General features: G+C 40.2%; 1 protein-coding gene across 1 annotated transcript in view; it reads left to right on the forward strand.

Annotated features, from left to right (window-relative positions):
• The first annotated feature begins 8,353 nt into the window (after positions 1 to 8,353).
• The window catches only part of ube2j1 (ubiquitin-conjugating enzyme E2, J1), a 75,787-nt gene continuing 59,681 nt past the window's right edge, over positions 8,354 to 24,459 (forward strand). Inside the window, exon 1 of the mRNA XM_022662442.2 lies at positions 8,354 to 8,709. Within this exon, the coding sequence (XP_022518163.1) occupies positions 8,679 to 8,709 (31 nt within the window). The 5' untranslated portion in view covers positions 8,354 to 8,678. The remainder of the gene's footprint in view (positions 8,710 to 24,459) is intronic.

Here is a 24,459-nt window from a genome sequence, read left to right on the forward strand (position 1 = left end):
TTTGTTGCATTAAAATCTCATACTATTATTTAAATGCAATAAAACTTGATTATTTTGACTGTAAAAAATAAAAAGTAAGAGTAATAATTTCAGCATAATGATTTATGTAATGAGAACAATATCAGTGTTTAATTTCTTAGAGTGTGGTTAATATGAATTATAGAAGACTCTGATACTGTATGACATTGTGCTAAACTATAAGACAAATGGTTAATATGATAGTAAGTGCTATCTCTGCCCTGTGTAGCTGTGTACTGTAAGGGAATGAGTCACGTGTGTTTCTTTTCCCTGCACAGGCAGAGAAACAGGCTTTCATTTAGTCCTCATTAGAGAACACACTCTTCTCTTCCTCTCCTTGATCCTCTGCCCACTTTCTGCAGTGAGAAACGTCACTTGGCTCATCACAGTACAATTCCACAAAGTGCCATGCCATCCTTCATCACAGTTGCTAGGGCTCCGCAGCCTCACACCCTGGGGGCAAACTACAGTGTGTTGACAACTTTGCTGAGAAAGGCATCGGCTGCAGCCTGTATGTGTTCAGAATAAAGGAGCGAGGGAACGAGATTGCCTCCCACCTGCAACACATTTGTTCCGAAAAACTTCCCACTGGAAAAGGCTTCAGGACCACCGACATTTCGAACGGTAGGGGGCTGAATAGCTTCTGTCATGCCCCATATTGAAGGTAACCTTTCAACCAAGACCAATCATGCACTCCACTGTATTTCTCTGGACCCCCCACTCAAATAGCAAGCTACAGTATATAATATAACTGTCAAGACTCAGGAGTCAAGCTTTCCCCATCATTCTGCTTGCAATAACAAAGTGAACATAGAAGTGTAGAAATTATTGCAGAATTTTTTGGAAATTTTGGAAACATTCGAAAATGTACTGACAAGGAAAGACTAGTGGACAAAAGTGTTCCAGCAGAATAAGGTATTGTGACTATGATCAAAGATTGGCAGTTCAAATCCCAGATCATGCTTCCTGCCATCAGTAGCCAGAATCCGAGAGAGTTTATAAGCGTGGAATTAGAAAACTGGCTTTCCAAATCGGGAAAAATGTGTGTGGGGGGGGAATTCATACTGTATTCAGAGCCTTTACTCAGTACTTTGAAGCACATTTTGTAGCGATTGCAGCCTCTCCAAGGTTTTTCACCTGAATTTGCAAAAAAAAAAAAAAAAAAAAAAATCTGCTATTCTTCTCTGCAAATCCTCTGAAGCTCTGTCAAGTTGGATGGGGACTATTGATGGACAAACATTTTCAGGTCTCTCCACAATCATTCCTGTATTGTTTTGGCTGTGTGCTTAGAGTTATTGCCTTAAACATTTAGAAGATGAACTAAACAAGTCCAGTCTGAGGTCCTCTGGAAGCTCTGTGCTCTGGAACAGGTTTCCACCATGCTTCATTGTAGGTGCCTTTTTGCAAACTTATTTTACTGAGAGAATGCTTTCCGAGAGAAGCCTGTCCACTCCACCATGAATTGCTAGAAGTGCTGCAGTGAAGGTTGACCTTCTGGATGGTTCTCTCATATACAGGGCCATCTAAAAAAATGTGAATATCTTTGAAAATGTACTTTATTTCAGTCATTACGTTCAAATTGTGAAACTCTTATATTATGTAGATGTATTACACACAGAGTGATCTATTTTATATGTTTATTTATTTTATTGTTGATAAACCAAAAATCAGTGTCTTAGAAAATTTGAATATTATATAAGACCAATTGATACTTTTGGCAATGTGGGCAGTTTGCTAAGTCCTGCTGGAAAATGAAATCCGCCTCACTATAAAATTATCAGCAGAGGGAAGCATGAAGTGCTGTAAGATTCTGTGGGAAAACTCTGCACTGACTTTAGATTTGATAAAACACAGTGGACCAACACCAGCAGATAACATGTCTCTCCAAACCATCACTGATTGTGGAAACTTCACACTAGACCTCAAGCAGTTTGGACTGTGTGTCTCCACTCTTCTTATATTAAGTCCAAAGTCAGTGCAGAGTTTTCCCACAAAATCTTACAGCACTTGCTTCCCTCTGCTGACAACTTTTGCTCTGCTGCACAGATTCACCACTCACATTTTGTTGTATTTTCACATTAAACTACTTTCAACATTGTATTTTAACATTAAACTACTATTAACACACACTGTTGACAGTCCTCATGACAATAATCTTAATACATGCTGAATGTATTAATGTTGATGTTAATGTTAAATCTAGCTTTTTAAATTACCGTATTTTTCGGACTATAAGGCGCACTTAAAAACTTTTAATTTTCACAAAAATTGACAGTGCGTCTTATAATACGGTGTGCCTTTTGTATGGATTTTACTCGTCAGGTTGTAAGGAGCAGTAAACACACACTCCGTGCAGCGTTATAGAGAGTTTCAGTGCTATACAGAGTCCAGAGCCGTGCAGCTCCGAGGCTGAGCAGCAATAGCATTAGCTAGATGCTAACCGCTAAGCTAGCTAGCTTATTCACTGAGATCAGTATTATCTAAATTTTACTCGTCAGGTTGTAAGGAGCAGTAAACACACACTCCGTGCAGCGTTATACAGAGTTTCAGTGCTATACAGAGTCCAGAGCCGTGCAGCTCCGAGGCTGGAGCAGCAAATAGCATTAGCTAGCTTATTCACTGTTCAGAGATCAGTATTATCTAAATTTTACCCGTCAGGTGTAAGGAGCAGTAAACACACACTCCGTGCAGAGCCGTGCCGCTCAGAGGCTGGAGCAGCAATAAATAGCATTAGCTAGATGCTAACCGCTTAGCTAGCTAGCTTTTTCACTGTTCAGAGATCAGTATTTTCTAAATTTAGCACTTTTAATACTGCTGGAGCAGTATTATTAGAGTTAGATGCTAATCGCTAAGCGTTCACCGTTCAGAGGTGAGTTATCGGCCTGTAAGTCTGTGCTGCTTTGCCTGGCTAGCATTAGCTAGATGCTAAGCGCTAACTCTCTCAGAGGTGAGTTTTATCAGCCTGTAATCTGCTTGTTTACAGTGTTAAAACAAGCTACGGGGGACGAATCGCTAGCTAATATCTCACTGTCTTACCAGAACACGCAGGATTACTCAGTGTAACGCTGTCGTTTAAGTTTGGGTTAACTTTACTAGTTTAGGTGACTAGCTAGCGTGCTAGCGGATAGCTATGCTAACGCTGGTGCAGCAAGCCTTAGTGGACATCTGGAAATCTAAGCTTACTGTAAATAAACTGAAGCACGTTACTCACCCAAATAAACAGTTTTCAGGAGAGGAATCTGTGTAGATTAATATCCAGCACCCGTTTGACTTTGAAAGAGCTAGATTTATATATACTGAGACGCTCCACCGGCAAGCGACCACCCCCGGTGGGGGAAGGGAAACATGGCGCCACCCCTGTTCACTTTGATATAGGCACCCTTTCTAGTGTCACTTAACGCGCCTTATAATGCGATGCGCCCTATGTATGGAAAAATAGCAGAAAATAGGCGTTCTTTGATAGTGCGTCTTATAATACGGTGCGCCTTATAGTCCGAAAAATACGGTACTATTTTAATTTTATTTTAATTTTTAACTGAAAAATGAATGCTGGGCTGAATGTTTTATCTATTTCCTTGTTAAAATAATGAGTCAAGTCAAGTCAAGTCAAGAGGCTTTTATTGTCATTACATCTGAGTACAGGTACACAGTGTGATGAAATTACGTTCCTCCGGAACCATGGTGCAACATAGAACCACAAACAATAGACAACATAAAGTGCAGGAGTGACGACAGTGCAACATAAAATTATAAAATTATAACACTAAATAACAATAAATACAAAAGACGAGACAATTTAAAGACAGGACAGTGCAGTACCGATACGGTATAATAAAGTGTATAGTTGGGATAAGGTGCAGAGATGTGTGACATACTGTAACATATAGAACATATATAATCACAGCAGTTACTGAGGTAGAGTTTATAGTTTTTAAGAGTGCAGCAAATAAAGTAATGTCAGCCTCTGTGTGCTGACTGGGTGTGTGTGTGGGTGAAGTTCAGTTCTTTGTGAGTGTAAAGGGGGGGCGGGTGTACAGATTAGTTTTGTGTAAAGGGGGGGGGTGTACAGTTTAGTTTTGTGCGAGTGTGTTGGGTGAGTGGTGGGTGGGGTGGGGGTTCAGTTCTGTCTCTGTGCGTTGAGAAGTCTGACTGCCTGGTGGATGAAGCTGTTGCAGAGTCTAGTAGTGGAGGCTCGGATGCTCCTGTATCTTCTGCCGGACGGCATCAGAGCGAAGAGTCCGTGTGAGGGATGGGTGGGGTCGTCCACAATGCTGGTGGCTTTGCGGATGCAGCGTGTGGTGTAGATCTCAGTGATGGAGGGAAGAGAGACTCCGATGATTTTCTCAGCTGTCCGCACTATCCGCTGTAGGGTCTTGCGGTCTGAGGTGTTGCAATTCCCAAACCAGACGGTAATGCAGGTGCTCAGGATGCTTTCTACAGTGCCTCTGTAGAACATGGTGAGGATGGGGGGTGGGAGATGTGCTTTCCTCAGTCTCCGCAGGAAGTAGAGGCGCTGCTGGGCTTGTTTATTATAATGAGTAATAAACAAAGCTTTTCACCTGGAGCTGGTAAGTGTGTTTAACTGTATTATTTATGTATTTAGAAACGGGCAGTAGTATGATCGTAAAAGGCTTAATGCTGCTATTTATGCTTTTGCATTAACAAACATGCAAGTGTAAAATGGTATATTGTTTAAAGCAACATCTTTCTGCAAATGTTAATGGACAGTTTATTTTGGTGAATTTAAAAAATAGGGAAAAATAAATGCCAGATTTTTTTTTTTCAAAAGAAAGTTTCCTGAAAGTTTACTGCTTGGCAACAGTCATTTTGGCAGACACCTATTTTTCCTTGCCAAACAAATTTAGTTCTGCAATGTGCCACCTTGATGCACAGCATGCCTAAGATCTACCCACATTTGGTCAAAAGCATTCAAGTGAGAGGAGAGTGCGGTCCATTCCAAAACTTCAGTTGTAGTTTGAGGCATGTTTTTTTTTTCTTTGTAGGGGTGTAAGGCCAGGCTTTCACTTTCTTTGGCTTCATTTATTTGATTGACAGTCACATTTGGTTCTAGAATTTGCTGATATTTTAAGAAAGCTATTCCTCCACCAACCTGTGGTACTGGCTCCCACACAAACATCAAGCGTAACACATCCACCTCCGTGCTTGACAACTGGCAGGGGATCATTTTCTCTTCAAAAATTACCTTTGGTGATTGTGGCCAAAAAGTTACATTTTATTTTAGCAGTCCACAGCACATGTTTCCAAAACGCCTCTGGTCGATGTAGGCATCAATTGGCAGCAGTTTGAATGACCAAGTTATAAGACATTTGGATGATTTTCTTTGGAAAAAATAGCAAGTTTTACAGAAAAGAAAACTGAATGTAATTTATTCTTGGAATTTAAAGATTGTGAGAACTTCATCTTGACTTTTGATAGCATTGTGTCAGAATTCACACAGTCAGGCAGTCCAAATTGTGACAGATCCCATCTGTTGGAGGATCAGTTCGTTTCTAACCAACAAGAGGCAGCAGATGCAGAAATAACATCCATGTCAGACTCCTGGTCCTGGTGCTGTAAACCCTTCAGACTAAACATTAATGAGTGCATCTCAATGGATCCATCTGTGAAGATCCTTAAGTCTGTGGATTCATGTAAAAGAGATGTAGCCTACAGTGGTGCTTGAGTGTTTGTGAAACCCTTAGAATTTTCTATATTCTTGCATAAATTAGATCAGAATTTCATCAGATTTTTACACATGCCCTAAAGGTAGTTAAAAAGATGAAATAGAGTCAGGTGTTTTCAATCACTTGGATGATAAACTGGTAAGAGTGAATGCCCTTTTTTGTTCAAAGAACTGGATCTATCAATGTCTGATCATTACAACCCACCCAGTCTATTATGACAAAGGGGGTTTGCTGAGAAACTTCTAATGTTAATCAGGCTGTAAAAAGTTACAAAACCATCCCTAGTAGGTTTGGACCAATCAGTCAGACAGACTGTGTACAAATTCAGACAATTTAAGACCATTATTACCCTCTGTGGTCAACCAACAAAGATTACGCCAAGAGCAAGATGTGTAAGCTGCGCAGTCACAAAGCAACTCAAGGCCTTTCTTACATTGGCTAATGTTAATATTTATAAGTCTACCTTCAGGATGCATCACAATGTTTTTTGTAGCAGGGCTGCAAGGAGAAAGCTGCTGCTTTCTTTAAACATTGCTTCCTGTCTACAGTTTGCTAAAGCTCACATGGACAAGCCATAAATCTATTTAAACAATATTGTTTTGGATAGATGAAACCAAAATAGACCTTATAAGTCTTAATGAGAATGTTATGATTGTAGAGAAGAAAATCCTGCATCTCAGCATAAAACCTTATCCCATCTGTGAAACACAGTGGTGGTAGATCTTGGTTTGGGCCATTTTTGTGGCATATGGACCAAGACAGCTTACCCTAATTAATAGAACAATGAATTCTAAATTTACACCAGCAAATTCTAAATGAAAATATCTGTCTCTGTGCTGAATCTTAAAAAAACATGGCATTTAAACTTTCTAACAAATAATGATTAAAAAAGAATAAATGTTTTGGAATGGCTAAGTTTAGTCCTGACCTTAATCCAATTCAAATGCTGTGGATGGACCTGAAGATAAGATAAGATAAGGTAAGGTAAGGTAAGCTAAGGAAAGGTAAGATAAGATAAGTGTCAGGAAATATAAAACAAGGAGTTTAATATAGGGTTTTGGTATTTTCTCAATAAATGAATTAATAAATCTATTATTTTTGGCTCATTAATGTAATTCTGTTTATATATCGGAGTCTTCCATCCATCACTGACATCTACACCACACGCTGCATCTGCAAAGCCACCAGCATTGTGGACGACCCCACCCATCCCTTACACGAACTCTTTGCTATGATGATGTCTGGCAGAAGATACTGAAGCGTCTGAGCCTCCACTACCAGACTCTGCAACAGCTTCATCCACCAGGCAGTCAGACTCTTCAACACACAGAGACAGAGCTGAACCCCACCCCACCCACCACACACCCAACACACTCACACAAAACTGAACTGCCCCCCCCCCACCACCCTTTACACACACAAAGACTGTACTTCTCTCACACACACACACACACACACAAATGTCTCTATCCCTATTAGCAATATTTGCTGCTACTCCCAAAAAACAATAAAATCTCTAACTGCTGTAATTATATATGTTCTATATGTTACAGTATGTTACATCTCTGCACCTTATCCTCACTATGCACATTAATATACCGTATGGGTACTGCAATGTCCTGTCTTTTAAATTGTCTCGTCTTTTGTATTTATTGTATTTATTGAAGTGTTAGTCTTATGTTACACTATCATCACACCTTGCACTTATACTTATTTCTAATATTTTGTTGGACCGCCTTTAGCTTTGATTACAGCACACATTCCTTGTGGCATTGTTTCAGTAAGCTTCTAAGCTTCTACCAAGATCTTGATGATGGTAGAGTCTGAAGCACTGCACAAAGTCTTTTCCAGCACATCCCAAAAATTCTCAATGGGGTTAAGGTCTGGACTCTGTGGTGAACAATCCATGTGTGAAAATTATGTACTCATGTTTCCTGATCCTCACAATTCCAGCCCCTTCAATCCTGGCATTTTCATCTTGGAATATCCCTGTGTCATCAGGGAAGAAAAAATCCATTGATGGAATAACCTGGTCTATATTCAGTATATTCAGGTAGTCAGCTGACCTCATTCTTTCAGCACAGACCTGACCAACTGCAGCATCAACACCACATAATTTACTTCCTATAATCCAGATGAAGACTTTTTTTTGAGAGGGCAGTGTATTATATAGGATAAGATAAGATAAAGGCAAGGCAAGATAAAGTAATCTTTTATTAATGCCAGAGCCAGGCAATTTACAATGTTACAGTAGCACAGAGGACAGAATAGGATTGAGTGTCAGGAAATGTACAAAGAAGTGGTTTATACAGGGGTTTGGTATTTTCCCAATAAATGAATTAATAAATATAATATATTTGTGTCGTTTGTTTGCTTTGGTTCTGTTTATTTACCTTTTTCCTCTGAGGTATATATGCAGAAAAAGACTATAATATAACTCAGAAAGGTTCAGAAACTATGAAGCACCACTGTATATGAGTACCACAGGAAGTGAATATATTACATTATGATATTATATATTAAATTGGTTTATACAGCACTGTAGAACGTTTATAGTTAGTTTTTAGCTATGGTTGAAGCCAGCTGTGGATTATTTATGTGAGAAGAGTCTTTTCTGTAGGGAATAAACCTCGGAACGCGGTTTCACATAAAGTTTTGTGGTTCAATCAGGCTGAGTTTGTTTCGTTTTTCAGGGACTTTTTGGTGCTCTGTGTGGTTTCAGTCTGCCCACTGAAAACACACGAGCAGAAACACTTCGCCACGTCACTGGCTCTGGTTCGGGCGCTGACAGCTGCCGGAGTGAACGGGTTTACGGAGCTCACAGGCTAAAACAGCCCCACAACAAACCCGGATCCACACCGGCTGCGTTGCTTAGCAGCAAGTTTTAGCCGGCTAACGCTGGACCTGTGAATAACAACAACAAGCAGAAGAAGAAAAAGAAGGAATAGCAGGAAACACTCTGACATCTGGGGAAAGATGGAGAACAAATACAACCTCAAGAGCCCAGGTAACTAACATCCACAGATAGTTAGCTATTCAAGTGCTGAAAGGAGTGTGAAAGGAGGCCAGCTGTGTGTTTTTAGCCGGCTTAGCATAGAAAGCTAGCTAAGCTACCTATAGCTACTGCTGCATTTGTTTAAGGTAGCTAACCGCTAGCTAACCCAAGCAAACTTTTCACATTCTCGGTTGTCAGCGCATTGGGATGTAAAAATGAACTGTTAACCTTTTTTTAAATAGATTTGTATTAGCTTTAACCGTTAACGATAAAGTTAAGATGGCTATACGGGTTAAACTGTTGGGTTAGCTAGCTAGTTAGCTTGCTAACCCAACAGCTATGCTGGCCGCTGTGACAGCTGTCAACGTCTCAAGAGGAGATAAACAATTAACGTTAGCTATTAACTTCAGCTGTTAAAGGTAGTGACAAACGTGAATTTTGATTTATAGACTTGTAACTTGTAAAATGGAGATTTTTCAACAAAGCTGTTGGCTGCTTTGTTCCCTGTGTGTTTGCTATATTAACCTTAGCTAGCTAACTAGCTTAGCTTACTAACTAACCAACCTAGCTAGCGTGTAACTTATTTGTTGTTGTTAGCAAATGTAAGCTAACTAGTTAACGTTTTGCTAACTTAGCAAACAAACATTGTCCATACTTTTCTAATAAAGTAGCTAAATAAATAAGTCAAGTAGTGATACAGGCCAAAATGTCCTACCTAGCTTTATTTGTCAGATATTGTTTAGATTTTCATTGTCTTTGTCACATTTAGTCCCTCCATGCAGTTCCATATATTAGCATTTTGGAAGTTACACAAGTTTAATGAATGGGAATGTATAAAGCTTAACGTTAGCTATAGCTTCTGTGAAACCTTAGGAATCCCTTATGGCCTGTTTCTAAGACCTGGATTAAGCCACGTGTAGAGCTTGGAGACAGAGCAGTGTAGACCAAGCGACAAGCCTTCTGTGTGCTGCATGTGCACAAATTGAGCTAGTCCAATACTTTGCATGGCTTTATTTGCATATCACTTTATTGTAAGCTCTTATCTAAGTGACACATGCAAATTCTCCTTCATTGACCCTCTAAATACAATTAAACATTTTTTGTTTAAAAATAACGTTCCAGAGATTGCACGAGTGTTACAGTTGGTCAACACATGTCAGTTGCACATTTGTAAATCTTATTATTGCAAGAAAGTAGTCCATTTTCTTGTGTAATCCTTCAATAAGAACTGATTTTTAAGGATTGAATTAGCTCTGTAAGCTGTGGAACCTTTTGAAACCATGATGTATTATATTTTCTGTGCTCAAGGCTAGTAAGATGCAGTTTGTCAGCACTTTGCTGCAGGGATAGATAGTCTATATTCTGCCTGATGTTGGAATATTGTCTCTTAATTAAAATGCATCTTCAAATTATCCCAATGCTTTTCAATGGACCTCCATCACAGATATAATGCAGGACATTGGTCATGGTGACCTTTAAGTCTCATTTCAGCTGCTATGTTATGTTATGTTATGCAGCTAAAGTTGTTGAATATCCTATATATGACTAGATGTTTTTGGACATTATAGTGTACAGACTTGATTTTGCATTAGATTTATAAGAAACATTCAGGGCCCAGTTAACCTGTTGGATTGATGCTTCATTCAGCTGTCATGAGACCATTGTTCCGAAGAATGCAGGACATTGTTACATTGACATTGACGGTCATGGATGACCTGTTCCTGCTCCGGAGGGCTACAGTGTCTTGGCACGCCTACGTATTTTTATGTAACCTCTGTCTCACAGCTTCTCTGGACGGCCCCTTAACTGCCCCTGGCCTACGATGTCTGAAGGGCACCATGTTATGTAAGATGATTTTATGTGTTGCTCTGTAATCCCTCCCACTCTCACACCTCCCCTGAGGTCAGTGAGCGTCCAAGCACCCTGCCCTCTGCTGGGCCCAGGAGCACATCTGTGGGCGGAGGCTTTTCCTGTCACTTTTGCTTCCTGTCAGTTGTTGTAGAAGAGAGGAAAGAGAGAAAAAGAGAGGCTGGAGGTTGCAAAAATAAGCAAGGACTTTGTTGTCAGACTGGATCATAGTCTTTGCAGGGACAACATCGCGAAGAAGGAGGGGTTGGGGTGGGTAGAGGCGCCGACTGAGAGTTCACACGCCTCCTTCTGTAACCTGCGGCGACTGCACTTGTCTCTTCCTGTCGGCCGGGACGGTGCAGAAATGTCATCTCCTGGCATGGGGCGAACGATGGCTCACACGTTCGCCGCTTAGCTTTCGCACACTTTAATGCCTCGTTTATGAACGATTAGACACGAAGGGGACTAAGCACAACCTAGACGGGATGATGGCTGGACTGCACATGTGACTGGGCTCTATGCCTGGCCTTTCTAGGGGGTGCTTCATTGTTACTGGAGGCCTGAACTGCAGAAAACCCTGTTATCCATTTGTAAAAAAGTGTGAAAAAGTGTTTGCCCCTTCATGATTTATTATTTTTTGCATGTTTGTCACTTTTAAATGTTTCAGATCATCCAACTTATTTAAATATTAGTCAAATTTTAGACAGTACAAGTAAACACAAAATGCACTTTTATGTGAAGGTTTTTATTATTATGGGAAAAAAATTAATAATTAAAAATTACATGGCTCTGTGTGAAGAAGTGTTTGCCCCTTTAAACATAACTGGTTGGGCCACTGTTAGCAGCAACAACACTTTCAAAGTCTTTTCTTGGTTTTCCTTTAGCCATTCAGAAGTGGACTTGCTGGTGTGTTTTGGATCATTGTCCTGCTGCAGAACCCAAGTTCGTTTCAGCTTGAGGTCCCAAATGGTGAAGGACTTTTTCCTTTAGGATTTTTTGGTAGACAGTGGAATTAAATGATTTCATTTATCACAGTCTTCTAGTCTCCCAGGTCCTGAAGCAGCAAAACAGTCCCAAACGATTATACTACCACCACCATATTTTACTGTAGGCATGATGTTCTGTTTCTGAAATGTGGTGTTACTTTTACGTCAGATGTAATGGAACAAGCCTCTTGGATGAACTGTCGCTGTGCTCTTGGGATAATCTTAAGTACCAAAACTTTAGAACTGGCTTTACAACCTTTTTCAGTCTGATACATTGCAATCACTTTCTTTCTCATTTGTTTTTGAATTTCTTTGGATATTGACATGATGTCTAGCTTTTAAGTATGTTTTGGTCAACTTTGCTTTGTCAGGCAGGTCCTATTTAAGGAATTTCTTGATTGAGAACAGGCCTGGGTGTGGCTTAAGAAATTGAGCTCAGGTGTGTGATCAACCACAGTTAAGTTATATTAAGAATGGGGGGCTTGTATTTGACTAATATTTAAATTAGTTTGATGATCTGAAACATTTCAGACTGACAAACACTCTCAAATGTAAAAACTATTGAAGGGGAAAACACCTTCACACCACTGTATACTGTTCTAGAACCCTATCCTCCAAACATGCAGTCACAGATTGACCCCTATTCATACTATTGTAAATATCCGTTCTTTCTGTTCTATAATGTTTTCCATTTTTAGACTTATGAATTTTCTTCCTATTTCACAGCATTTTAGAATGTACTTGACATTGTTCACGTAGAAGTCTGTAATGTTCCCCTCTGTTATAGAATGTTCTCCTCAATTATTGACTGTAAGAATCATTGGGAATATGGGAGCACACTCACATACCTTGTCAATAAAGCTGCTTTCACACTGAAGGTTGCATTTTCAAACACATTGTTTTCAGTTTGATGCACAGCACAGATGTAGAGTCCAACTTCGGAGATGGGAGAGTCAGCTAAAGTTCAAATTAACTTTTGTGCACCACACTTCGGCCAAGAGTCAGAATTCTGTTCTAGGAAGGTCCTCCCGTTCTTTCTTTTTTAGAATTTCGATGTGCTTACTCCGGGTGTAACAGTACATGTATTCAAGCTGAACCTTCATGGTATTGTGCGCACAGTGAGATGGAGAATACACAGTACACATAACTTCCTTGGACCCTTGAGCAAGGCACTTAACTCTTTTTGCTCCCCAGGCAGACAGTTTTAGGCAGTGATGAATGGTGGTTGTCTTTGTCTGAAGCACTTCTGTTAGAAGTGTTCTGTGTGGATGGTCAAATGCACAAGAAATGTATTGCCTGTTGTACAAGAGATGAACAAAGCAATGCACAAGATGCAGTATATTGCACGTGTGGCATATTAAAGAGCAAGTGATTCTTTCCTGTATGTTTCCTGTCTGCAATGATTGTCTAGTTATAACACACCAGTGAAACCAATACTGACAGTAAGAATATGCAGATACAAAAAAGCATTTAGCAATTTGCTTCATAGTATAAGAATAATCTTAAAGGGTAGATAAAGAGTTTTATGTGATGAGGTTTTGTAAATTTTCATTGAGCTGTTGACACTGTCCTTTTTTTTTTTCCAACAACCTGCCCAGGGACTACAGATGAAAATTAGCATTTTAGCCAACTCAGGCACATTTACATTGATGTTGAAAAAATGTTGACCAATGTGCACTGTCCCTGCTGAATAAATAAATAAATAAATAAATAAATAAATGTCTGCTCTACCGTTTAACAGAGATCTGTAACTTTTGTATACAGTTACACAGCCAGTTCTCATTTTTCTTTTACACTGTTTCGGGATGAAGGCCATATCACATTTCTCTATTGTACCCATACTCCTTGTGTTGGAGTGTGGCCCTTCCACTTGGAGCAGGGCTACAAGGGGAAATGGTGAAATCCTCCTTCTAAGAATTGGGAGAACCCCTTTAAGAACCCGATACAGATATCAAACAGGGAAGAGCTAAAGTTCAGCAACCTAGCTCTATTAGACTTTAGGAAAGGGGGCAGGTAGTTAATTCCTCTTTGATAGGGAGCTAAAATTAGCTTGCATTATCTTTTATTGTGTATTTTATTGGTAATATAGTGGTTATCATAATTTTAAACAAGGAAATAAAATATTTGTCGGTTTCTTTGGTCGCTTGTGCTGCTTATTGGCAGTGATTCTCAGCCCTCTTTTTTGAGTGTGCCTGTGAAAAATCTCTGTTTGAAGGGCCATGTAGTGCTAACACTCCCCCCTTTAACCCTCCAACCTAACAACACCTGGGACACCCTAGCCCGATGTATGCACACGCAAAACAGAGTGGTAGGGCCATTGAGGTGAATTGGGATTGGGCCCTAGTCTATATTTAACCTGCTAATGTGGTTCTACAATGTTCTCTTCTCTATTTACTGTGTTCTTTTTTATTGTTAGTTATTTTCTAGAACATTCTAAACATCACAAAAATCAGTACTTGCTTGTGTAGGATGGGTCAGTGTGTGTTGCTAGTCTTCAGGCTACATGATGACCCAGGACAACAGCAGCACAAACAGTCCAGATCTAATCGTGGTCGCGGCCTCTCGTTAACCTACCAGTTGTGTGTTCCAGGCAAAAGCTTCGGACTGTTTTAATGTGTTGAGCTACACTGACCCCCTGGCACTGGAACCATTAGCCGTTTTGGAGCAATGCCATGGCAGAGGCTAAGGGAGAGAGTGAGGGTGATGCTAACCTTCTCGCAGGAGCCCACACAACAGAAGCTGCACGAGGCAGGCCTACAGGAAGATCAGAGTGGAGGAGCGCTCCCTTTTTATCCTTTCTTCACATTTACAGGGCACTCTGTCTGCCTGTAGCCCTGTAACCATGAGAGAAAAGAGAGGGAGGGAAGGATGGGGGTAGTGAAGGCGCTGGAGGCACGTCAGTTCTCTGAGACCGGGATGTTTTTGAGCACCCACGTGTGCGCACAAATTTGCCTCACACGGATATATTTGCCACACACATCTCTCTTCCTCTCTGTCTTCTTTTGCTCACTCGTGCTTTTTCTCTGTTTCCACCTCCTGTCTCCTCTCCTCTCCTTCCTTCTTTCATGGGAATCCATAGAGTAAGACCCAGAACTGATGGATTCGATGGAAGGACACGCTCTCTCTCAATCTTTTTTTTCTTTTTGGTGAGAGGTTGAAATATCTACTGGAGGATGAAACAGCATGTAGCATTTACATAAGCCTGCATTTGAAGTGTTATGGAAATGTTTATGTTTTTGTTTATGATCTTTCATTCAGTTTGGCACATTTTAGAATATGTGGCCAGGCTGTGTGTTTTTTTTATAGTCTTGTACATAAAAAAAAATCTGTAACATTTCAAACAACGTAGAACTGGTTCTGTTTTGAAATGATTAGGGTATTTTCACTATAAATAAAACAGTTCTAGAACCCGCAAGGTTGGTTCCTATCTCAAACCAGTACAAACCATGTTTTTTTTTTTTTTTTTCCCCCTCTCAAATTTGTATTCAGTTTTCTCCCAATTAACATGGCAAGTACCCAAACCCACTCATTAGGACTCCGCCTATCACTAGTGATGCCCCAACACCAGGAATTTGAAGACTAGCACATGATTCCTTTGATACATTTGAAGTCAGCCATCGCCTCTTTTTGAACTGCTGCTGATGCAGCATTGCCGAGTAGCATCACAGCACACTTGGAGGAAAGCGCAGCGACTCTGGTTCAACACATCAAGTTAATAGTGGTGATACCATTTACTACCGTTTATGTCTATTGTGTGTTATGCAGCACCTTCTCTTGATGATGCATCCTTGGTTTTGATCACAATAGGTGCAAATTGGGCTGGTTTGCTGCATAGCACCAATGTTCTTAAAACCCTTAACTAAAAAATGACGAAAGGTTATAATCTAAGTGAAAAAAAATATTGATATATCAAAGTGTCTCAGTCGTTAGTTTAGCCGTACTTTTCTTAATAAAAAACAGTACTCTACAGGATTGTTCTCAGACTGTGATTCATTTTTGAGCACTCCTTTAGAATTTCCTCAGATCTCACTCTTATGATTAAAAAGTAAACTTTTTTTTTTTTGCTTTCTGAATATGATTGTGTTTTTTTTATGTTATTGTGATATGTATTGTATCAGCAAGTTCTTGCAATACACAGCACAAGTGCCTGGTCAGCACTTAGTAATGAACTCTTTGGCAAGAATCACTCTTTGTGGGAATGTTTTTGTCACAGCTAGAAGTCTTTCAGTGTATTTAAGTTTGGGGGACCATGTGAACCATGACAAAAACCCTACAGTGTCTGTGAAAAGTATTTGGGGTGATAGACAGATATTTTCCCTCTTTATTGCTTTTACAAGTGGAATCATGGCCAGTATAATTTGCATTTCCTAGTCTTTAGTCTCATTTATACCTTCTATGGACCATCTGGACCATCTGAATTTTCAGTTCCAAACCAAAATAACAGGCTTGAACCACAGCCCAGACCAAAAGATTTGATATGGGTCTGAATTAACTGAACTGTGTTCTGGTTAGTTTGCAGTGTAAAAACGCTTTTTCAGGTTCTGACTTTCAGACCAATGACGGGAAGTTAAGGGAGTCAATCAACCATCAGCCCCTAAACAGTAGAAAAAGAAAAAGTTTTGGTGTTGTTTGGTTAGCCGACTTCCCTTTCTGTGACTGTCCATCACGCAGCATTTGATTAAGGTTGGATTCTGGGAGGTGCAGAATTTGAAAGGGGGGCTTACACAATATTAGGTAGGTGATTGTAATGATGTGGTTGCTGGTTCACTCTCAGGACGCTAAGGTAGCATGATGGTAGCACAACACTTTTAAGTAGGTCCTTTTCAAGCTGCTTCGACTCTTCTGCTGTCCTTCCAGCACCTGGAAGGAGATTTCTCTGGCTGGTGAACACAGGCCAGCTCAGATCTGGACTGGGTGATGCTGGGGATGCCAGGAGCTAAATCCCACAGAGCTGTAGAGCAGCCATTTCTCTTCTTTTTTCTTTTCAGTCAGCTCTATGTGATCCCCTCGATGTCTGCTTGTCTGTCTGTCTGGATTCTCTCTGTGTTTGTGCTGTGTTGGTTTTCTCTCTCTCTCTCTCTCTCTCTCTCTCTCTCTTTCTGTGTCTCATATGGCCTACTGATCAAAGACCTTCAAGCCTCTCTCTCTGTGCTCATTACCCAGAATGCCTTGCACATGTGACAGCATTTGTGAGAGGCTCCTGCTGAGTGTTAGAGCCTGAAGGACCTGAACTGGTTCAGTCCTCTCTTCCTCTCTCCTTTTTTCCTTTCCTAGTAGCATAGGGACCTGGGGCCTGTAGTCCGAGCAGGCTGGGGTTACAGGAGCTGTATGAAACTGACAGGACTGACATAGATAACAGGGCTGACTGACCCGGCGTGTCTTTCATGCCGGTACCAGTGATTCTATACAATGTCCTCAAAATTAGTTCAAAGTGATCCAAATTCGGAATAATAGAAATGTTGTTTTTTGGTGTAGCATAGAGACATTATATTTTGTCATATTTTGTCACTTGACAAACAATATTCTTTGCTGCAGGTTTACCCTATTGATTTTATTAGCTTCACCACATGGAGTAATGAAGTAGTAACTTTAGTAAGTCCAATTTGGGGGGGGGGGGGGAGTTGGTGAGTCTTAGGGAGTTTAGAGTGCCTGTGTTTTAATGAAATTATTGAGAATTAAAGCCCTGTTTCCCTAATGTTTTTTATTTTTATTTTTGGAATTTAATTTGATTGCAGACAAAATGAACCAAAGCTATTTCATGTTTTATCTGCTCAAACATTTTATTTCTTAATATACATTAATTCCTACATTTAAACATTCCAAAAAATATGCGTGCAACATACATTGACTGCATCTTCATCTCACTTCAACTGTGAGACTACCAGCAGTTTTATAGTTCTAAAGATATACTAGAGCAGGGGTGTCCAAACTTTTTTTTGTTGGGGGCCAGAAGGAGAAATATATTTGAAGTCACGGGCCACAGACTCTGTAATAAAACAAATAATGAAATATACCACTTTAAATAATACATTTTCCTGATTACTTTCATTTACACACCATTTTACTTTACTTACTGTCTTTATCTATCTTTGACAGTGTTGTGTAAACTAAGATTTTTCAAAATGATGTTTAATTTCATGACGTCTCTTAATATTAAACTCCTTAATTACGGCAACTTTTAGACTTTTTTGCCCTTTTTTGCGCTGCAACTGAACGCTCTCGCCCTTTTTAGACTCTTTGGCCCGTTTTTCTGCGCTACAACTGTGCACCCTCTCCGCTTTTAGACTCTTTGACCCGTTTCTGACACCTAGCATTCAAACTTTGAATCTCACATTATAAAAACCTGCTTAACAGCGGGCCAACTTTCATTCTATTTCTAGTCTATTCATATGTCATAAATATGTGTCTTGGCGTCACCAGATATAGAGCATACATGCGTTGTTTTGATTATTGTTTTATTGTATATAATGTTTAGTGTCTCTGTTGCTCAAAAACGTTGTATATCCAAAGTGAAAGCACTGCTATATAAATACACATGATTAATTAAGGGGCCAATAGCATGTGAGAGAGCTCCTCTACATTATCAGTGTTGGTCTTCATTAGGGGTGGGCGATATACCCCTAAAATTCGATCACAATGTTTTATGATATTTTCGTGATAGCGATACTCTTGGTGATATGACAAAACACTAAATAAAAAAATATAGATTTAAAGAATACACTACTGCAACAAAATTTAAATAAAAGTGGATTATTGCATACAATATGATATGGTACACTCCTAACTGAGATATTAAAGAATCTATATCTAACTGAGATATAAGAATTTGAATGAACCAGAATGTCAAGATTCTAATAATGCACTCCAAATATCTCCATATATCCAGGATTAAAGTAAAAAAATGATACTGGACGAATATAATCCCTCTCTTGTAGATATAGAATAGAAAATGGGAACAGTGTGAATAATTCTTGGCACATCCCTTTAAGTGACAAATAGCACTTCCTTCACTGTGACACAGAAGAGTCCATTGACTTGTTGACGGGGCATTGGTCCAGCATTGCTTACTGTAAATAGTTTATAAATCAAGGAACTCCACCTGTATGAAGTGCACACCTGTCTCTGAAGTGCACACCTGTCCAGTTTGGTGCCTTTTCCCAACATACTTTGTAATGTTCCCTGTGAGGATGCTTTTGATAGAGCTGGTGTAGAAGTTCTGAGGCACATTGGAAGGCAGTTTGAAGTCTTTTAGGTGTCTGAGGTGGCGGAGATGCTGACGGGGCCTTGATGTGGCAGGACCACGACAGGTCCTGCAAAATGTGAACAAGGTACTTGAAGCTGTCTACTCCTTCCACTGCAGCTCTGCTGATTCAGACAGGCTGATAGCTTCTCTTCTGCGTCCTGCTGCAGAGTCTACTATCAGCTCCAATGACTGTAGAGAAGCATGAAGAGTTGAAGCGCCCCTCAAAAGTAAAGCCACCACAGATGAAGTGCCTCTGCTAGCTGGTTGCAGAATGATGTGTATCTGTGCCTATAGGCTTTAATGACTTAGCTGGAACAGACTGTCTGCATTATATATGGAGTAGCGGAACTGCCAAATAACTGACTAGCTATTAATGCTACTATTGATTAGGTGGTGTTGTGCTGTTGGTCACATTAATAGACACTGTGTAAAAAGATCTTTGCAGGTTTTTTCTTTTTCGGTAAGTGTGATGCTATAGCGGAAAATGGCCACTGTGATCTAATTAGTTGTTAGCCTAACACCTAAACCTAACATTTTTTTGTACTTTATTTTGTGGGTTTTCCAAAATTTTGTGGGTTTTCCAAAATGACGATTAAACACACAGTCTTTAATCGTCACTGTGTGTTGACTGACTCCCTGTAGCCATATAGTAAACTTGACCCTGGTAGATTTGCTTAGTTGTGTAATTTGATAAAAATGTAACAGTTGTGCTCTCTCGCGCTCTCTTACTCTCTGTCTCTCACTCTCTCTCAGTCTCTCGCTCGTGCTATCTCCCGTGCTGTGGATCTGTGAGTATGGCTTGGTATTTTTGATACTGATACAAATAGGATACCTTAAATTCAATACAGATACCCAAACAGTACTTTTTTTGAATACCTTTTTCCAAATTGCAACCAAAAATAGCAATAATTATTCTCACAGAGCATAATTATTTAACAGCCATCATGAGTAATCTCATTCTCATACTGTCATCATGAGAGGCTACCATTTTTTGGATCTTGTTGGAACAACAAAGCAAAAAGCCTGTTTGTGGCGCTTCATTTAGAACAACAGCGTATTTTTCTCGAAGCATATTTTTAGCATTAGGTTGGCAAAATTCAATTATATTTATAAAAATGGTGTCAATTACTTACAAATTAATGAAAATTAAGATTAATTTTTTTAACGCTGGAATTTTCTGGTATTATTGTGAGCGGACAGTAGTAATAGTGTAGAGTGGTTTAGGTCTGGCCAAATGTTTTGCTGTATTATAATATCTCACAGTAGAGAGAGAGAGAGAGAAAGACTGCACACGTGAGTGAGAGAGAGGAAGAGACAGCACAAATAAGATCGAGTGAGCGAGAGGGACACAGCATGGGCGCCTGAGAGATTTCGGCACAGTTGTAGTGTGTGTGGACAATTTAAATGATCTGTGTTTCTGCACGCCCCCTTTGCGTGTGTGTGCCAGTGCTCTGTGGCGGTATATACTGCACTGCACACCCTCTTCATGTTTGGTGCATTTGGTGCGTATATATGCGCATTTCATGCAAAGTATTGAAAACAGGCACCGATAATGTTTAAACCTCTTGGTACTCTGTAGATCCAAGACGTTTTGGTCGTTGCCTTTTTGGTTTTGAATTTCAACACCCAGCCCTATCTATGGTTGAAGATTATATATTTCAGACCTGATCCATGAAGTTGTCTTTTTTTGGATAGTGCAGCAGTGTGTGCTAGGTATCAGATATTTTGGTGAGTTTTGGTATTTTGGACCTAGTTGGTAAGTATGAGTACATTTGCATGGTATCAATCTGATACTGGATTAATGTACTCATGTACAGTTGTGGTCAAAAGTTTACATACACTTGTAAAAAAACATAATGTTATGGCTGTCTTGAGTTTTCAATAAGTTCTACAACTCTTATTTTTCTGTGATAGAGTGATCGGAACACATACATGTTTGTCACAAAAAACAGTCATAAAATTTGGTTCTTTCATAAATTTATTATGGGTCTGCTGAAAATGTCACCAAATCTGCTGGGTCAAAAATATACATACAGCAACAAAATTTGTCAATTTTGGTGATGTAGCGAGTTGTGTCAATCAAATTAGCTTCATGTCATGGCCTCTTCACTTCTTGTAAGTGATTCTGATTGACTACAGCTGTTGACTTCTCATGAGCCCATTTAAATAGGGCTCATTTGACCCAGTGATTAGACTCAGCTACAAAAGCTACAATGGGAAAGTCAAAGGAACTCAGTGTGGATCTGAAAAAGCGAATTATTGACTTGAACAAGTCAGGGAAGTCACTTGGAGCCATTTCAAAGCAGCTACAGGTCCCAAGAGCAACTGTGCAGACAATTATACGCAAGTATAAAGTGCATGGAACAGTTGTGTCACTGCCACGATCAGGAAGAAAACGCAAGCTATCACATGCTGCCGAGAGGAGATTGGTCAGGATGGTCAAGAGTCAACCGAGAATCACCAAGAAGCAGGTCTGCAAGGATTTGGAAGCTGATGGAACACAGGTGTCAGTCTCCACAGTCAAGCGTGTTTTACATCGCCATGGACTGAGAGGCTGCCGTGCAAGAAAGAAGCCCTTGCTCCAGAAAAGGCACCTTAAGACTCGGCTGAAGTTTGCTGCTGATCACATGGACAAAGATAAAACCTTCTGGAGGAAAGTTCTCTGGTCAGACGAAACAAAAATTGAGCTGTTTGGCCACAACACCCAGCAATATGTTTGGAGGAGAAAAGGTGAGGCCTTTAATCCCAGGAACACCATGCCTACTGTCAAGCATGGTGGTGGTAGTATTATGCTCTGGGGATGTTTTGCTGCCAGTGGAACTGGTTCTTTGCAGAAAGTAAATGGGATAATGAAGAAGGAGGATTACCTCCAAATTCTGCAGGAAAACTTAAAACCATCAGCCCGAAGGTTGGGTCTTGGGCGCAGTTGGGTGTTCCAACAAGACAATGACCCAAAACACACATCAAAAGTGGTAAAGGAATGGCTAAACCAGGCTAGAATTAAGGTTTTAGAATGGCCTTCCCAAAGTCCTGACTTAAACCCCATTGAGAACATGTGGACAGTGCTAAAGAAACGGGTTCATGCAAGAAAACCATCACATTTAGCTGAACTGCACCAATTCTGTCAAGAAGAGTGGTCAAACATTCGACCTGAAGCTTGCCAGGAGCTTGTGGATGGCTACCAAAAGCGCCTAGTTGCCGTGAAAATGGCCAAGGGACATGTAACCAAATACTAATGTTGCTGTATGTATATTTTTGACCCAGCAGATTTGGTGACATTTTCAGCAGACCCATAATAAATTTATGAAAGAACCAAATTTTATGACTGTTTTTTGTGACAAACATGTATGTGTTCCGATCACTCTATCACAGAAAAATAAGAGTTGTAGAACTTATTGAAAACTCAAGACAGCCATAACATTATGTTTTTTTACAAGTGTATGTAAACTTTTGACCACAACTGTACATAATGTACTCAGTATTCATGCTTTCCTATGTTTCATGAAATTACTAGGTGACTCTGCCTCTGCCTTTGGCTTCATTTCTAAAGAGCTGAAGGAAATGCGTTCACAGCGTCCATGCTACATACAGTCAGTTTGTCTGCTTGCTGATGTTAAGTAGGAGGTTGTTATCCTGGCACTAAATCTCTAGGTGTTTAATCTCCTCCAGGTAGACCTCATTATCTGATATAAGGCCCACTGCAACAATGTTGCCTCCAAACATCCCTGTGGCTAGTGTTCAGTAGGGATGCACTGAATATTTAGAAACTAAAAGTATCCGTTCAAAAGTGAAGAAAAAAAACTGGGTGTTTAGACTAATACGACTTTTTATTTATTTTATACATTCAATAAGACTATTTTATTGATTTTGGCTATGTCGTTTATTAAAAAACAGCAGAATAATTCATTTTGGTATAAGCTTAGAATCCAGGCAGTTGTATGTTAACAGTATGAAAAGCAGGGGCTTTAGGACCCAACCCTGGGGAACCTGCACTGCTTGTTGTTTGCAGCACCACATTAATTTACAAGCTTTTTTCACCATTGTAACTAAAATAAAAGATTTCACCTCAGTTCACCCATAATGCTCTTTTTCCCCACTTTCTATTTCAGTTCAAACCCACATAGCAAAACAACAATTGTTCCTTTAGCTTTGTAAGGGTTAAGCTGCTTTTCCCAGTGCCAAAGGAAAGTTTGGTTCTCTGAATTCACTGACGTATCCCAATGCGATGCTCCAAATTACAGTTACGGGTAATGAGGATTAATGGAAACAACTGCTCTGCTGGCAAACCCTGGGCTGTGGGGAGTCGTGCCACTTGAGCAGTGTGGGCCAGATTAAATATGGTCATTTATTTTCGAGCTCTGCATATGTCAGAACTCAGTAGTGCGCACCATGGAGCCTTCATTTTTGCTGTATGATGTTCCACCCATTACAAAGGCCAGCAATTCATACCAGCTTTCTTCGGAACACGCACGCTGGCACGGCCTGTTGCGGTGTAATGCAGCGTGGACACGTGGTGGATTACTGCTTTGAAATAACAGCCTTAACACGTCTTATCAATACCAGTGGAATTGGCTAAGGTTGTGTGTTTGCTATCACAAACGGTAATCAAAACGCAGTGTGAATGCCTTCTAAATTTCCATTTGGAGGAATAGATAAACAGACAAAGGGCTGTCTGGGTTCACCCGCAGCAGACTGCTTCTTTGTGAAATGATGCTATGAATATGATTACACTGTGCCATTACGTGTGTTTTTCTCTCCGCTGTAATTCTAGTTCAGGTCCTGTCATGTGATCCCTAAAGCAGTGGGGTCTGCAACAGCTTTGCCCAAATCATCTATATGTATCTTTTCACAAGCTGTTTTCTCTACCGTTTTTTTTCTTTTCGTTGTTTTGTTTTGATTGCTCTATTATTCAGAATTCAGTGCCAAAAGCACAAATAGATGAAGGTGCCAAAAGGCCAGCTTGAAGTGGATGAGTTTTTCTGAGCCAAACACCCGACAGCACAGCACAAAGCAAACAAACATCTGAAGAGTCCGTTCCAATCCTACTTTTCTTGCTAAGCTGACAGATCCGGATGAAGAAGGACAAGTATTTTTTCTATTCCCCCCTCCCTACAACTTTCCCTCTTCTTAAACGAGTGATTGCTTCATCTTCATTGCCTTCACTCAGTAATACTTGGAGAACAGGCCAGGAAAAGCCGTCCCTCCTAATCATTTCTGATTTCTGTAAGGCTGAGGCTTGCAGTGGGGGTGGAATTAGCTCATGTCTCCAGCTTGTTGCAGCCTCATCTTTGTTGCACTTTGATAAGACCAGCATCACAATAATGTCACCGCTCCCTCTTTGGGACTTTCTCACATGCATCGCTGGCTGCAGATCCGCTCTGGAAACGGAACTTCTTAGCAGTCTAACCGTCGCTGGTGGCAGCTGTGTATCGCTGCTATTTTAAGCACTTCTCGTTTTCATTTTCCACGCAATCTAAGCTCGCAATTAAGGCGCAATTTCCCTTCTTCATTACCATGTACGTGCCTCGACTCGACTTTCGCAGAGCATCAATCATTCTTTTTAATTCTGGTGTTAATATCGGAGACCCTGCGTTGGAGTCTCTGGAGAATAGGAACAAAATGTTGAGGATGTTTCTCTGCTTAAAGCTTAGACTATGAGAACAATGAAAAAGGCTTTCATGTTGT

Source organism: Astyanax mexicanus, chromosome 1, assembly GCF_023375975.1.
Source record: "Astyanax mexicanus isolate ESR-SI-001 chromosome 1, AstMex3_surface, whole genome shotgun sequence".
Taxonomy (NCBI): Eukaryota; Metazoa; Chordata; class Actinopteri; order Characiformes; family Acestrorhamphidae; genus Astyanax; species Astyanax mexicanus.